This window comes from Moschus berezovskii, chromosome 5 (genome assembly GCF_049115385.1).
Source record: "Moschus berezovskii isolate FMDL1 chromosome 5, NW_MosBer_1.0, whole genome shotgun sequence".
NCBI classification, from domain to species: domain Eukaryota; kingdom Metazoa; phylum Chordata; class Mammalia; order Artiodactyla; family Moschidae; genus Moschus; species Moschus berezovskii.
Window position 1 is genome coordinate 18,852,107 of NC_142464.1, and position 13,456 is coordinate 18,865,562.

Here is a 13,456-nt window from a genome sequence, read left to right on the forward strand (position 1 = left end):
GCCTAAGCTGGGATTTGGGATTTACAGAGATTAAAGCCCTAATGAAAAATATGTTCCTTAACTATATGTGTAGGTGTCCATATGAAATTCAACCATAGCTAACTCTCTGTTTAAATTAAGTGTAAACTGTGAGTGACCTCCTTAATAGAAAGTTAAAAGTATTATTCTAGTGAGAAGTTGCTATGCAGCACAGACAGCCCAGCCTGGTGCTCTGTGATGCTCTACAGGGATGGGATGGGGCAGGGGAGGGAGGCATGAGAGACAGGGAAAGGACTTCTCAGGTGGCGCTAGTGGCAAAGAACCTGCCTGCCAATGTAGGAGAAGTAACAGGTGTGAGTTCAGTTCCTGGGTTGGGAAGATTCCCTGGAGAATGAAATGGCAACCCTCTCCAGTATTCTTGCCTGGAGAATCCCATGGAGAGAGGAGTTTGGTGGGCTACAGTCCACAGAGTTGCAAAGAGTTGGACACGACTAAATCAACTTAGCACACACAGTATGTGTATAATTACGGCTGATCTGCATTGTTGCATGGCAGAAAACAAGACAACATTGTAAAGCAATTTTCCTGCAATTAAAAAATAAGTTAATGAAAGAAAAAATTATATTATCCTATAATGTAGTAGTTATAGGTATATGTAAGTTTTCCTATAGAAAAGCTTAGCACTTTTTATCAGTGTCTTAAATATCTAAATTTTCAGGTTAGGCATTTTAAAAAATCATGGATATATTATCCAGTATCTATTCATTTTGTTATGAAACAGCATCTATTCTATTTCATATTTTAGAAAAGTTTGCACGAAAGATAGAGATGGGCTGTATTTCTTTATTAACCTAAGATATTTACTATTAAAGAATTTCATTTTCCTGAATGCAACAAAAATAAGACTAGGCAAATATACTGTGCACTCCAATGCATCACCATGGGAATATACCAGGACACTCTGTTGTTGTTTGGTCACTAAATCATGTCTAGCTCTTTTGTAACCCCATGGACTGTAGCCTGCCAGGCTCCTCTGTCCATTTCCCAGGCAAGAATACTGGAGTGGGTTGCCATTTCCTTCTCCAGGGGATCTTCCCAACCCAGGGATCAAAGCCACGTCTCCTGCATTGGCAGATGGATTCTTTACCACGGAGTCACTGGTGCCAAACAAGGGGTCTGGGCAGCTAATGCTCAAAAATCCAGACTTCTTGTTTGGCACCTGCAATAACCTGGTATTATTTCCTTCACCACAACCTTGTGTCAATAGGCAGGCTTTACTGTGCAAGCACCAGCAGAGAAAATTGGATTAGGTAACACACACCCCTCCCTAGGATATAAAGAAATGCATCACTATCATGCCTCCACTTCAGAGGCCTTTTAAAACCTTCAATATGAAGTACCTTCATCCATGCCATTCAGGATTTCATTCAGCTCCTCCTCCGTGTATTCACAGTAATGCTCTTTCCAGCTGTCCCCGTTCTCACTGCGCAGGACCACCAGTTCCCTCTCTTTTCCTCTCAGGGCAGCAAAATGAGGGATCTCCACGATCACAGGCCTGACACAGCAAGGCAGAACATTCAGTGTGGACAGGTGCTAACCACCAGCAAGACAAGCACCTCAACTCTGTCTGTTGCAAAGTGACCTGGAATTCTTCTCCTTCTGGGGACAGGGACAGAGCGGGGCCATCCTCCGGAGCCCTGCAGCTAGCAGACGGTCCCACAGTAGCTAGCACTCCACCTCGGGGGCACCAATCCTCGGGGCCATGCTGCTACCTTAAGCCAATGATGTCTCCCTGTGAGTGCATGTGGCATTCTGGAACTTCTCCTTTGATAAACGTAAGGATAACACATTTAACCAAAAGAAATGTACATGCATATCTATGAGGTATGCCAATCTCTTAAAATGTTTTCTACAAGGTGCAAAATGACAAAATGGCTTAAGAGGGAAAATGGCTCATACACTGTGTAATTTCATGAGCTATAAATGAGGAGATGTCAGAAGAGTCAACTACTTCGGAACTCGAGAGACATGCACTGAAGGACTCTTTCCATCTATTTCCTCCATTCAAGGAAACATAGGCATGTGCACACAGTGTGGCCCTGCAGGAGCACCTCAGCAGGCGGCCAGGTTGTGTCCAATGCCTGTCATATTCAGGGTCCAGAACATGCACTGCCCTACTGTTTCGGTCACATTCACTCTCCAAATCCAGAGAGGCTTTTGATTTTTTTTTTCAGTCCAGGTTGCTTTGATACAGACTCCGAATTTATCATAACAACATCGTAACTAGCACACAGTACAACTAGGCAGATCTCATGCTTGAAACGAAAATGAAGGTCACAGCACTTAAGGGGAAAAGATATAAAAACATCACTCAAAAATAAAAGTCACATACCACAAGGGTCAGAAATGGTCCACTAAAGATAGGTTGTACAGAATTTAAATCATAGAGAGGGACATGTCATGGGCACAATGACAAAAAGAGAAATCATATTGCAGAAGAAGGAGAAGAATGGGGGCCCGCAGCCATCAATTTGTTTTAAGTCACTCCTACCCAAGGAATTTGGTTCCAGGAGGCCCCAGCTGAAGGATGCGGCTGACCAAACTTTCTCCCTCATTAAGTGGGGGAGGAGCCGTTGGCAGGTGAAGTTTACTGAGTACATCCAAAGCAGCAGTGAAAGAAAGAACATAGGTAAGCTTCAGGTGTTGTGCTCCACAGAACCCCAGCGTCACCAGCTGATGAACAGGGTGAAGTTTGGTTTCACACTGCGTTTGGTTCTGCCCCCTCCATTGGTCACAAAGAGCAAGAACAGAGACCCAGAGTGTACAATGGAGGCGCGTGGAAGGAGGGCGCTTGGGGTCGGATCTATTCCTGCTTAGGTTCACCGCCAGGGCATGAGCCAAAAAAAAAAAATATATGCTCCACAGGAAAGACAAAGCTGTTGGGAATACAATAAAAACTCTGACTCTATAATGAAGCCAGAAGTTTTCATGGGTATTTCTCAACAGATCTGACAATTATTAAAAAGCCTACATCTATCTGTGCATGAGGAAGGAGAAAGGACCTGGTACAGAATATGAAAGGAATCACTGGGGAATTATTCCAACCAGAATGGAGTTTTCTGATGCAACCCAGAACTTCACAGGCTCCTTCTAAATCTCTGGTCTGTCTGATAGGAGGACATGGGAAGTAGTTTCCATAACTGGGAAATAACACACACACACCTTTTCAGGTGTGAACATAATTTGGAACAACCTGTTAAGAATTTGCTCCAAATTACGAGGCTTTAGAACGTTTCCTGAGTTCTAAAGAAAGAAATCCTCTCCCCAGTATGACACTGGCAAAGCAAAAGAGTTCATAATTAATAGGATTTTCTCCCAGTTTTTTAGCACAAAAACTATAACTATAGTTATATATAACTATATAACAAGACTTAAATACAACCAATTTGTTTCAAAATATTTTGAAACTTGTCCCCCTCCAAAACTTCGTTTTGTCAGTTTTCAGCAGGTGCTACTCATTTCTTGGCACACTGAGATACCAGGTAATATAACAGCAGCAGTACAAATGGAAGAAAAGCTTATTTCTGCTCAAAACTGCTAAAAGGAGCATGGTAAAAGTCATTATTGATTTCGTCCTCTTAATGAAATCTATGCCAAATAAAACTGCCAGGATAATTTTTAACTAATGGTAGCAATTCTGATAACAGAAAAGACAAATCACATAGATTAAATTTTTGTATGTTCTATAAAGAACACTGCTGTCCAAAGCAAAGATGATGATTCTGTTTGTTGTAACTATACAAGACGTCAAGTTTATGTTCAGAACAGACTAGCACAGTTGACCCTTGAACAGCTAGGCAGGTCCATTTGATTTTTTTCAGTGGCAAATAGTTCAGAACCACGTGGTCCATCAGTGGTCGCTGGATCCACAGATGAAGTGCCTGGGATATGGAGGAGCCTCTTACAGGCAGACCCAACCCTCAGGTGTTTGCAAAGTTTCGGCTGTGTGGGGGGCGGTCAGCACCTCTAACCCCTGCGTTGTTCAAGGGCCAACTGTATTTTTTCTCTACGACTTTTCCACTTAAATCCAGATTAAAAAATACCTACCATCAACCAAAGTATGATTATTCATAGTGGAAGCCTGGCAGATACTATCAAATCCAAAGAGAAAGAGTAATAATCAACCTGAATGCTTAACCCATTAATGCCTTAAAATAAGAGGCATTTAAGTGTGGTCAAACACTGAGGCATTACTTTCAATTCTTAAAAAATTTCATAGGGGCCAATCTTCTTTCAAAAGTTTGACGTACCTTTTTCCACTCCATCCTAGTGATTTCATGTAGAGGACACAAGCTCACCGGTGACTAACTGGGAGGTTTATCAGAAACCCTTACCCAAGGAACTGAGCACCAGAAGGTCCGACTTCAATCAGGCGACTGGCCAGGCCTTCTCCTTCCACCATTGGAGGCATTGTCGCCAGTCTGTGGCGTTTGACGAGTCGGCAGGTGACTCGTGTTGGGGCAGTACATTTCCGAGGCGGAATAATGATACGGAGCCCGTTGTGTCTGCATCCTCGCATAGCACCACCTCGGGCATCCACCATAAAACTAACCAGGAAACTAAAAATTAAAATGGAAGATTAGATGGTGTTTTGAAATGTCAAAGGCAGATAAACAAGCTTTGTCAAGTTAGCTTTTCTTCCATAATGCTCTGTTCTTAAAACATTTCTTTTTATATGCATGGTGGCCAAAAGCATGCCCTTAAAAAGTAATTTTACTTATACCACTGCCTTTATTTCAGTTTGGTTGCTGTTTTAATTTGTGTTTTTTGATCTGTTACTAAAGAACAGTTCTGCTCCTAATTTGACAATGGTGATATTAAACATGAACTTGTAAATTAAACATACATCCAAGTGACTTAGAAAGTGGAATGAAATTACATAAAGAATATGAGTCTCCTTTTGTTATAAATGCAGAGGCATTTGCTTCCTTCTATATGCATCTTGAAAAATCCATAGTTTGAAATAATATAAAGATAGAGCAGAGAGGAAAGACTAAATTGTAGCTTTTCTAACTTAACTCAACCTGACTTTTAAAAATTACATCATGTCCAGATCATTTTAGCATAATTCTACCACTTAAGAAAAATTCACAGGCTTTCTCTCAAGACCAAACTCATATGTACATGCATCCTGCTACAACACTGTCATACTCAGGATGTGGGTTTTTAACTGATTACATTCTAAAAAAGAGGAAAACCAAAATAATCAAATGCTTTGGAAAGAGCCCATTTACCGATTCAAAGGCAATTTTTCACTTCTTAAGTAGAAATATCTCTTCTATACCATTTTAATTGATAGGGGAGACAGAAAACAAGATTATCAATGCCCTCTGCTCTGGATTTTCAGAGGGAAATCTTGGGCTCATGCTAATGGAAGACATCTGTGCATCGTGATTTTCCCAAAATTATAATAAACTGAACATGGAAAATCATAGCGAGTAACTCAGAAATGTAAAGGCATCTCTTCTTTTGCTTCTTTTTTGCCAACCTAATTGTTCATGAATAAGGGAATAATGATCCAAGGTGATTTGGCTTGTTTATTTCAACTGTACCAAGAGAAAGGGTTTGTCTCAACTCTGAAGTTGGTTCCTTCAGGATGTTTCTGCAGCTTAGTTTGAGTTCATCTCACTAGGTTAGTGTAAAACTCTAAGTCTGGGAGGCACTCCCTCTGTCAAGGAGGAAAAATTAAACCAGGCAATCTGATGGTTGTATACATATACACAAAGACACACACAAATAAAGTGCACACCCTCTCACAAATAACATTACTGTCTTTCCAATTCTCCTTGCATTTGCAAGAATTTTATACCAAAACAGAAAGAGGAAAGCAACACATAGGTGTGGTAAGATCTACTGATAGCTTAACCAGCCCAGAACTATACCAGATTCATCACACTCAGATATTACATCCATGACAAACATGCAAAACATTCGAAAGGTATTTCATTAAAGTAAGTTATGGGATAGAAACACAATATATTTGTGTTATTTTTAAATAAGTGAAGGAAAAATACCTTAGCATCCTCTTCATAGCAGAACACAGAACTCATTAAGTATGCTACTGAACAGAACCCTGCTGCGAGTAATACAGTCGTCTGTGAAGGAGCCCAGAGTGCCTATCTGAAGCAGGCCATGCAGAACGAGACCAAGAGAGGAGGTCTCACACTTCTTTCCCCATGCAGGAGTCAGTCTAGACCGACCAGTTCAAACCCCGCCCTCTCAGTTTTTAGTACGGGGCACAAACTGGGGAGTATAAGCAACAGGTCAGTTCTGAAGTGTGGATGTTTCTGGTCTTTTATCAAAATACAATGAGGAAATGTTGGCGGCTTTTCTTATTACTAGTGTTTAAGCAGGAATTCTTAAATTACTTTCTATTTGCTTTTTAAAATGCACTATCGCTCAAAAGAATGAAAGAACTGGTAAAACATCTAGATGACTATAAAGGTTTCTTTTCCATTTTATTATTTTCATTTGCCTATGATATTTATGTTGATTTTTATAAAAACTAGAAAAAAATGAAGTTTCAACCAGTGCTATTTTGAACTCATTGCTGTATTTCTGACTTTCTCTACTTTCTTTGATTTCTTTTTCATCTTTTGATTACTAGCACCATTGCTGAAGAACAGGGACTCAGAAAAGTCCTGATCTGATAATAATATAATCATATATATATGTATATGTATGTATATATATGTATATATGTATGTATACATATGTATATGTATACATATGTATATGTATATATATACATATAATATAAAAGATAATAATGCATCTGATTAATATTATCAATATCCAATACTATCTGTATTTCTTGAAAGCATTCAGGATGTTTCCCCATTCATGGTACATGCTATTATATTTTCACTGTATCTATTCCAGTAATGGTTTACAGCCTATATATTCCATTGAGCATATCTTCTAGTGGTGCATTCTGTGAGGAGTGAATTGAAGTAGCTATATACTTGGCTGTAACAATGTCTAAGCACCTACATGTTTGATGTCACATTTTTTATGCCTCTTGTAAGTGCCAGGTGCTCTGCTAGGAACTGAGCAAGGATGCTCACAGTCTAAGCCCCAAATGTCACATGATGATTTCACTTACTCGGAATCATTTACTCTCCCGGTCAAGGAAAAAGGAACTAAACCACACACAGGTCCATATCAGTGTCACAATGTCAGGGACCTTGTGCTCCGTATTTCTTCCTGTGTCCCAAGTGCCTAGTGCAATGTGAATGGGGCACATAGTAGGCAGTTAATAAGCAATGGCTTAGTAGTGAATGAATGGAAGAATGAAAAGGGTAAGTTGTGAGAAGCTGTATAGATTTGTTTCTAATTGAGAAAAAGGCTAAAGTAGAAGGTTATTTAATTCTTTGATTCCTGGACAACCAATCCAGTCAGACCTCATTCAAATTACTGCACTCAGACATTTCAGCTCATAATAGTTGAGAAGGACTGTCTTCAATATTAAATATTCCTCTACAGGCATTTCCCTGCTTGAAAATGAGAGAGTGAATATATTTAATTACTTTGATAGAGGATTAGTAGAAAAAGAGGGTAAACGAAAAACCAAGAGTTTGGATACACCAAAGTAACGATTTTGTTAGGAGTGAAAACTGTATGAAAAAAGACCAAAGACTGGGAAGTAAAAGGACTTCAAGACTGGAGCTGCAGTAGATAAATTTAACTATATATGTCTTGGTGTCATCATAGATCTAGGAAATTATATTTAAGTATCGTACCAGAACGGCAAGCAAATTTGAAAAATTAAAGTGGCAATGTGTCTAATTCAGAGAAAATTTCCAACAAAAACAAGCTTTTGTGTCTTTATGAAATAACTAAAGGAAGTGCAATAGACTAGTAAATAGGAACAAGCTCTGTTGAGGGAATTATTAGACGAGAGAGGGAGAGATGAAGGAAGAGAGGGCAGGCAGACAGAGAAGAAAGCAAATCAGAAAGATATCAAGGAAGAAACAAAAGGACGGGAAGTCATGAAAGAGCTAAATACTGATAGTCAAAACGGATAAAAATGTTTACAAATTTAGTAAGAAAGTACTCTAAGCAAATCAGACTCAAATAGTGTAACTGTAGATGCTGCTTAATAGCGAATGATGGAAGAGTGAAAAGGGTAAGTTGTGAGAAGCTATATATATTTATTTGTAATTGAAAAGAAGGCTGAAGTAGAAAGTACGACTGAGCGACTGAACTGAACTGAACTGAACTGGACAACCAGGGACCAAACACCAGTCAGACCTCATTAAAGTAAACAACTAATTAAAAAGCTGACTATGCAGAATTATATATAAAAGTCTTTTCTTCAACTAAAAGAGAATACGAGAAATAACTATTCAATTTTTTTTCTAGGTACTGATGAGAAGTCTTTTGATAAAAGGCAACATGCTAATCAGTTAATCCCAACAGTTTATAATATAAAATTGGCTTAGCATTTGAATATTTTTAGTAAAAATATCAGGATATCAAAAGGTGTTACTATTTGGATGTGTGTGTTAGTCATTCAGTTGGGTCCAACTCTGTGTGCCACACTCCTTTCTGTCCATGGGATTTCCCACTGGAGTGGGTTGCCATTTCCTTCTCCAGGAGATCTTCCCAAACCCAGGGATCAAACCCACGTCACCTGTATTGGCAGGTTGGTTGTTAACCACTGAGCCACCAGCAAAGCTGAGGTAATAGATTAGTGGATAGTTATTTTGTAATGTGTAACAATTTCAAAAAGCAGATTGAAAAAGACCATTTTTTTTTTTTTTGTATCACAGGAAAAAGTGAAAGGTTAGGGTGAATCATGAGAGAAATTAGTTCACATACCAGATTTGATTAAGTAAATTTGATTTTCTCATATTTTCAGGAGATTAAAAATGGGACAAGATAACCCTAACCCTAACACTGGGCGATGAAAAGAACTAAAGTAAAATGTATTGATAAATGGATTGAAGTTCAGTTCCACTGTTTGTGAGCTGTGACTGAAGCCTCATCTGTCAATGAGGGATAAACCTATCACCCACTCAAGGGTAGAGTGAGAATTAAATCATTTTGGGTCAAGCAGATAGAATTCAATAAATGTGCATAATTTTATATATTTTGGATGTCTTAAAATTACCATATAATGTAAAAAATTAAACAGAGAAACTAACATAAAATATCTACAATGAACCCAGAACTTTGCTAAAGTAGTTTAATATGGAGTTTTGATTAGTTTATGAACTGTACTAAAGAAGATGTAAAAAGCACTATTATTACAGAGCACAAGATAATTCAACATGTACCACATTCTTTCCGGGCTCCAGCTTGGATCTATCACAAGATCCAACCCTGTGTTGAATTACTGCTGTAACCTCGGGCAAGTCACTTAACATCTTTAGGTTTCAGTTTTCTCATCCCCAAAATGAGAGACTTTGATTAAAACTCAAACTATAATGTGGCATTCTGGTATTAAAATTCTAACTAGGTTAGGCGACCTACTGGAATGTTCCATTTCAGAAGTTCTGGAAGCATTTCTATTTGAAAAACAAACTGCTATTCCTCCAAGTAATATATACTATTTTTGCTGTATGGCTAAAACAATCAAGAGTAGTTTTGCAGAAAATGTATACACATACTACACTAAACATTTGACTTTAGACTGTACAGACAAAAAAACATCACATAACATACTTGGTTTTAATTGTTTATCTTACTCTTCAAAGGAAATTCAGCAATCATGCAAAGTAGAAATCCTTATTGAAGTTTTCTAAATTGTGAGATACAGTGTTATCACAATTTAAAAGGAATAAAAGCAAAAGCAACCCACCATTATTATGCAGATGACTTGCCTAGGAATATGTAGTTGATTAGCTAGACAGATACATGCTTCAGAGGAGGCAGCAGAAAATGATTCTGGTCTTTTGAGGACTATATCCTCCACCCCAAAAGTTATGAATCCTTAGGTTTACGTTTAATTCATCCAGGACCATGGGGGTAAGGATGGGGAGGAGATTGCAGCATTCAGAGTTAGTTATTGAGTGAAAACAGGAAAAAAATCTGTCATCAGGGTGCTTCAGTGAACTACACATACATAGCAAGAGGGCCTTAAATTAAATCTGATTACTGGGTTACTAAGAAAACCATTCCGTGAGCTCCCTGTCCTCTATAATTTCCTTAATTTCTTCCTAATCTTCCAAATTCCATCAACTGAAAAACTGATGAAAAATAGCTTTGAAATAAAGTGCCTCAAACCTATTAAAATCACCAAAAATGTATTTATCACTATGTTAATGTATAGAAACAAAATATTTAGTGGGTATTGCAGAAAAAGTAAAAAAATGGATATAAATTTGTCAAAATTGAAAATTGATTTGTAGACAATCTTCAGTATCCTGATCCTGATGGATGACTGTATAATAAAAATACTATAACCAGTAGTCTGATAAGAACTTTTAAAAATAACTTTATCAAAATAATATAGATTCATAGATATTTTTAGAACACTGGAATCATTCTATAGTACAATTTCCAAAATATCAAAAGTTGCATTTAAAGCAGTACTAGCAAGCAAGTGGACTATTAATAAACTTTCAGTTTTTGGTTCACCTAGACTATAGCTTTAAAAAACTCTGCTAAGTGATACTTAAAATCATAACCTTTACTATAACTTGAAAATAGCTTAACCAATTTGCATAATTGCTAGGAATAACATCTTTCAGCTCTATGTAGCCCTTTTTCTCTCAAAAGAAGCCAGAGATATGGAGACTTAGATGAAGACAGCCTCTCACATTAGGTCTACATTCATTTTAGCATAACCCCACTTATTTCCAACAAAATAAAAAAATACCCACTTTCCCTGAACTACAATGGGGAATTCAGTAATGGTCATGACGTGGAGAGAATAAATCACTCTCCCTCGTGTGCTCTCTCTCCCGCTCTCTCTGGCTAGGTATGGTCACACTAAAGCATCCCGAGGCAAGGTATAGGGAGAAGGACGTGGAGAAAGGGGACGAGGAGAGGCAACATGTTCAGAGAAGGAATTATGTGGAAGTTCACCTGCTGTTGTCACGATCAAGACATGGAGAGGTGCGGCTGCAACAGAATAGATACTTTAGCACAGAGAAGGAATGGATAAAGTGAAATATAAAGAAGGAAATCAGAAGTGACTTTCAAATGAAATATTTATATACCAACACCGTATTCACTGAAAAAAAGGATGGAAATACAAATGAGATACAGCTCTATGGAAAGGCTGAGAGAAGACCCAGATAGGGGGGCTATGGCGTAATCCCAGGTGAGGGAACTGGGATATAAAATCACTGGAGAGGGATTTGTGGCCTTACTCAACATTGGAGTATGTGGGGACTCAAAGTCTAAATATCCAAGAAGCCATAAAATATCACGGGGCAGTTTAATGAAAGTTAAAAAAGTCTTTGATTTGATAGACACAGTTTTGCCTCCATAGCTTTTCACTCACACTTTTAATACTTTCAAAATAATGATAATGCCCTTTGGGCTGCTACAGAGGAAATGCAAACAGAAAAGGCTCAATTCAAAAATCAGCTCCAATGACAAACAGTAGCATAAACTATAAGGCAGAGTAGGTAGCATTAATTACCCACTCTAGGTAACAAAAACTCTGTGAACGAAGTCTTAGTGCTTTTCCAAGACTTTCATTCCCTGTCTTCCTCACTGGTCACACTGTTTAATCTCGCTTTACAGTCCTGTCTTTCACTCCTCTTCTACTTGAGTCTGCTCTTCCTCAAAACGCTCCGTACGTTTTCATAGAGTCCACTTGGGTTTTCAACACCTGATGACTGACAAATGGATATGTGTATACTTTGGACCAGAAACCTAACTTGACAAAACAGTTGTTTTGCTGCTTATGAAACAATTTTATTCACCCCAAAGAATTTACCTTCATGTCCCATTAAAAAAAATAGAGTATTTGAAATACATGAGCAACCAAATTAACTTAGATAAATATTGATGTCGTCAAATGAAAAAGATCTTTAATTTCTATGAATTTAAAATATGAACTTCCACTATTTGAGCTAACATCCTTACATTTTTTAAAAAATAGACTATATTTTTTAGAGTAGTTTTAGGTTCACAGCAAAACCATCTTCGACATGTTTTTATGAAAAAGAAGTCCTATAACAGATTACTTTCCTATTGACTTATAGTTACTATGTCTTATATACAACATCATGAACTGACATTTATTTGTTGGCACTTGGCCGACATTAAAAAACTATAACAATAAAGACTTTTGAAATAATATTTAAAATGAGTCACAAAACTAGCTATTGATAGGAATTTGTGGCTTACATCTATTAATTCATTATGCACTTATGAAATGGGGAAGAAATGTAAAATTTAAGTTCTTGTCCAAGCTTGCACTGGACGTGATCATGGTTAGGATACTAGAAATAATAATCACACTGTGAATCAGTAAGGCAACTTCTTTAAGAACAACAACAAAAATATTACAGTCAGCCTTTTTTTTGCTAGATACTGGCTGTATTTATTGGTCAGAACAGATTTTTTAATCACCGATACCTACTGTGATGAACACTAGTCACTGGAAACAGTAGAAGTAAAAAGAAAATAATGGTGCTTATTGGTAGAAGTTGTGTCTTCTATTAATCTAAAATCTCTTCATCTAATCTAATAGATCATTATCCACAAAATTAGTGACATACGCATATAAAAGCTAAATTTATTATCTCCTCTATCAAAAATTATTTTTTTCTTACAATTTGGACAGGCTTTAAACAGGCTTAGGAATTCACCTAATTAATTAAAGAGAAACTCAGCTCCTTGAAAATTACATAAAAACTATTACTCAGGGACCTGATGTATAATGAATAAAATTATAAGAAGTCATTTTTATATGATATATTATGAATACTATTTATATTTATACCACAGTAGCTTTCAAATACCGTCACGCTCAGAAATATTGAATTTTTAGTGGTAACTATCCATTCCATTGGAGTCATCTTTTGCAGTGTTCATTCAAATACTATAGTAGAAACACAACCTCACGATAGATTACCTGATAAAAAATAAGTCAAACACTGCCATTATGAATTGTACCACATTGGTTATTCCCATTTAGAGAATTCAGAATACTTTTGTTTCACAGACTGGAAATTTGCTAAATATGTGTGTAAGGATTGTATAAATGCAAATGGCTAAAATCTATGGAGTATTTATTCTTTCTAGGCAAAATGCTAACTACTTAAGAAGCATCTAATCCTTAAGTCTCCCCTATGGAGTCTATAATATAACATTCATCTTATAGATAAATAAACTGAAACACTTTACACTACTTGCCCAGTGTCACATATTGAATGTCAGGGCCAGGATCTGAATTCTGTTTGATATGATTCCAAAGCACACTCTTAACCATCATGTTAATGCTCCTTCAGAG

The 13,456-nt window shown here is 37.3% G+C and overlaps 1 protein-coding gene across 11 annotated transcripts in view; it reads right to left on the minus strand.

The window, feature by feature from the left end:
• Nucleotides 1–13,456, minus strand: part of ANK2 (ankyrin 2) — a 268,452-nt gene that overhangs the window by 51,101 nt on the left and 203,895 nt on the right. For 4 of the 11 annotated variants that reach the window (XM_088836156.1, XM_088836162.1, XM_088836161.1 and 1 more), the window contains 3 exons: nucleotides 11,074–11,109; nucleotides 4,374–4,598; nucleotides 1,380–1,534 (listed from right to left, as the gene is read on the minus strand). In XM_088836156.1, the coding sequence (XP_088692282.1) occupies nucleotides 1,380–1,534; nucleotides 4,374–4,598; nucleotides 11,074–11,109 (416 nt within the window). Of the gene's footprint in view, nucleotides 1–1,379; nucleotides 1,535–2,530; nucleotides 2,630–4,373; nucleotides 4,599–11,073; nucleotides 11,110–13,456 lie in introns of all 11 variants that reach the window. The other 7 variants (XM_088836160.1, XM_088836158.1, XM_088836157.1 and 4 more) reach the window with 2 other exon arrangements.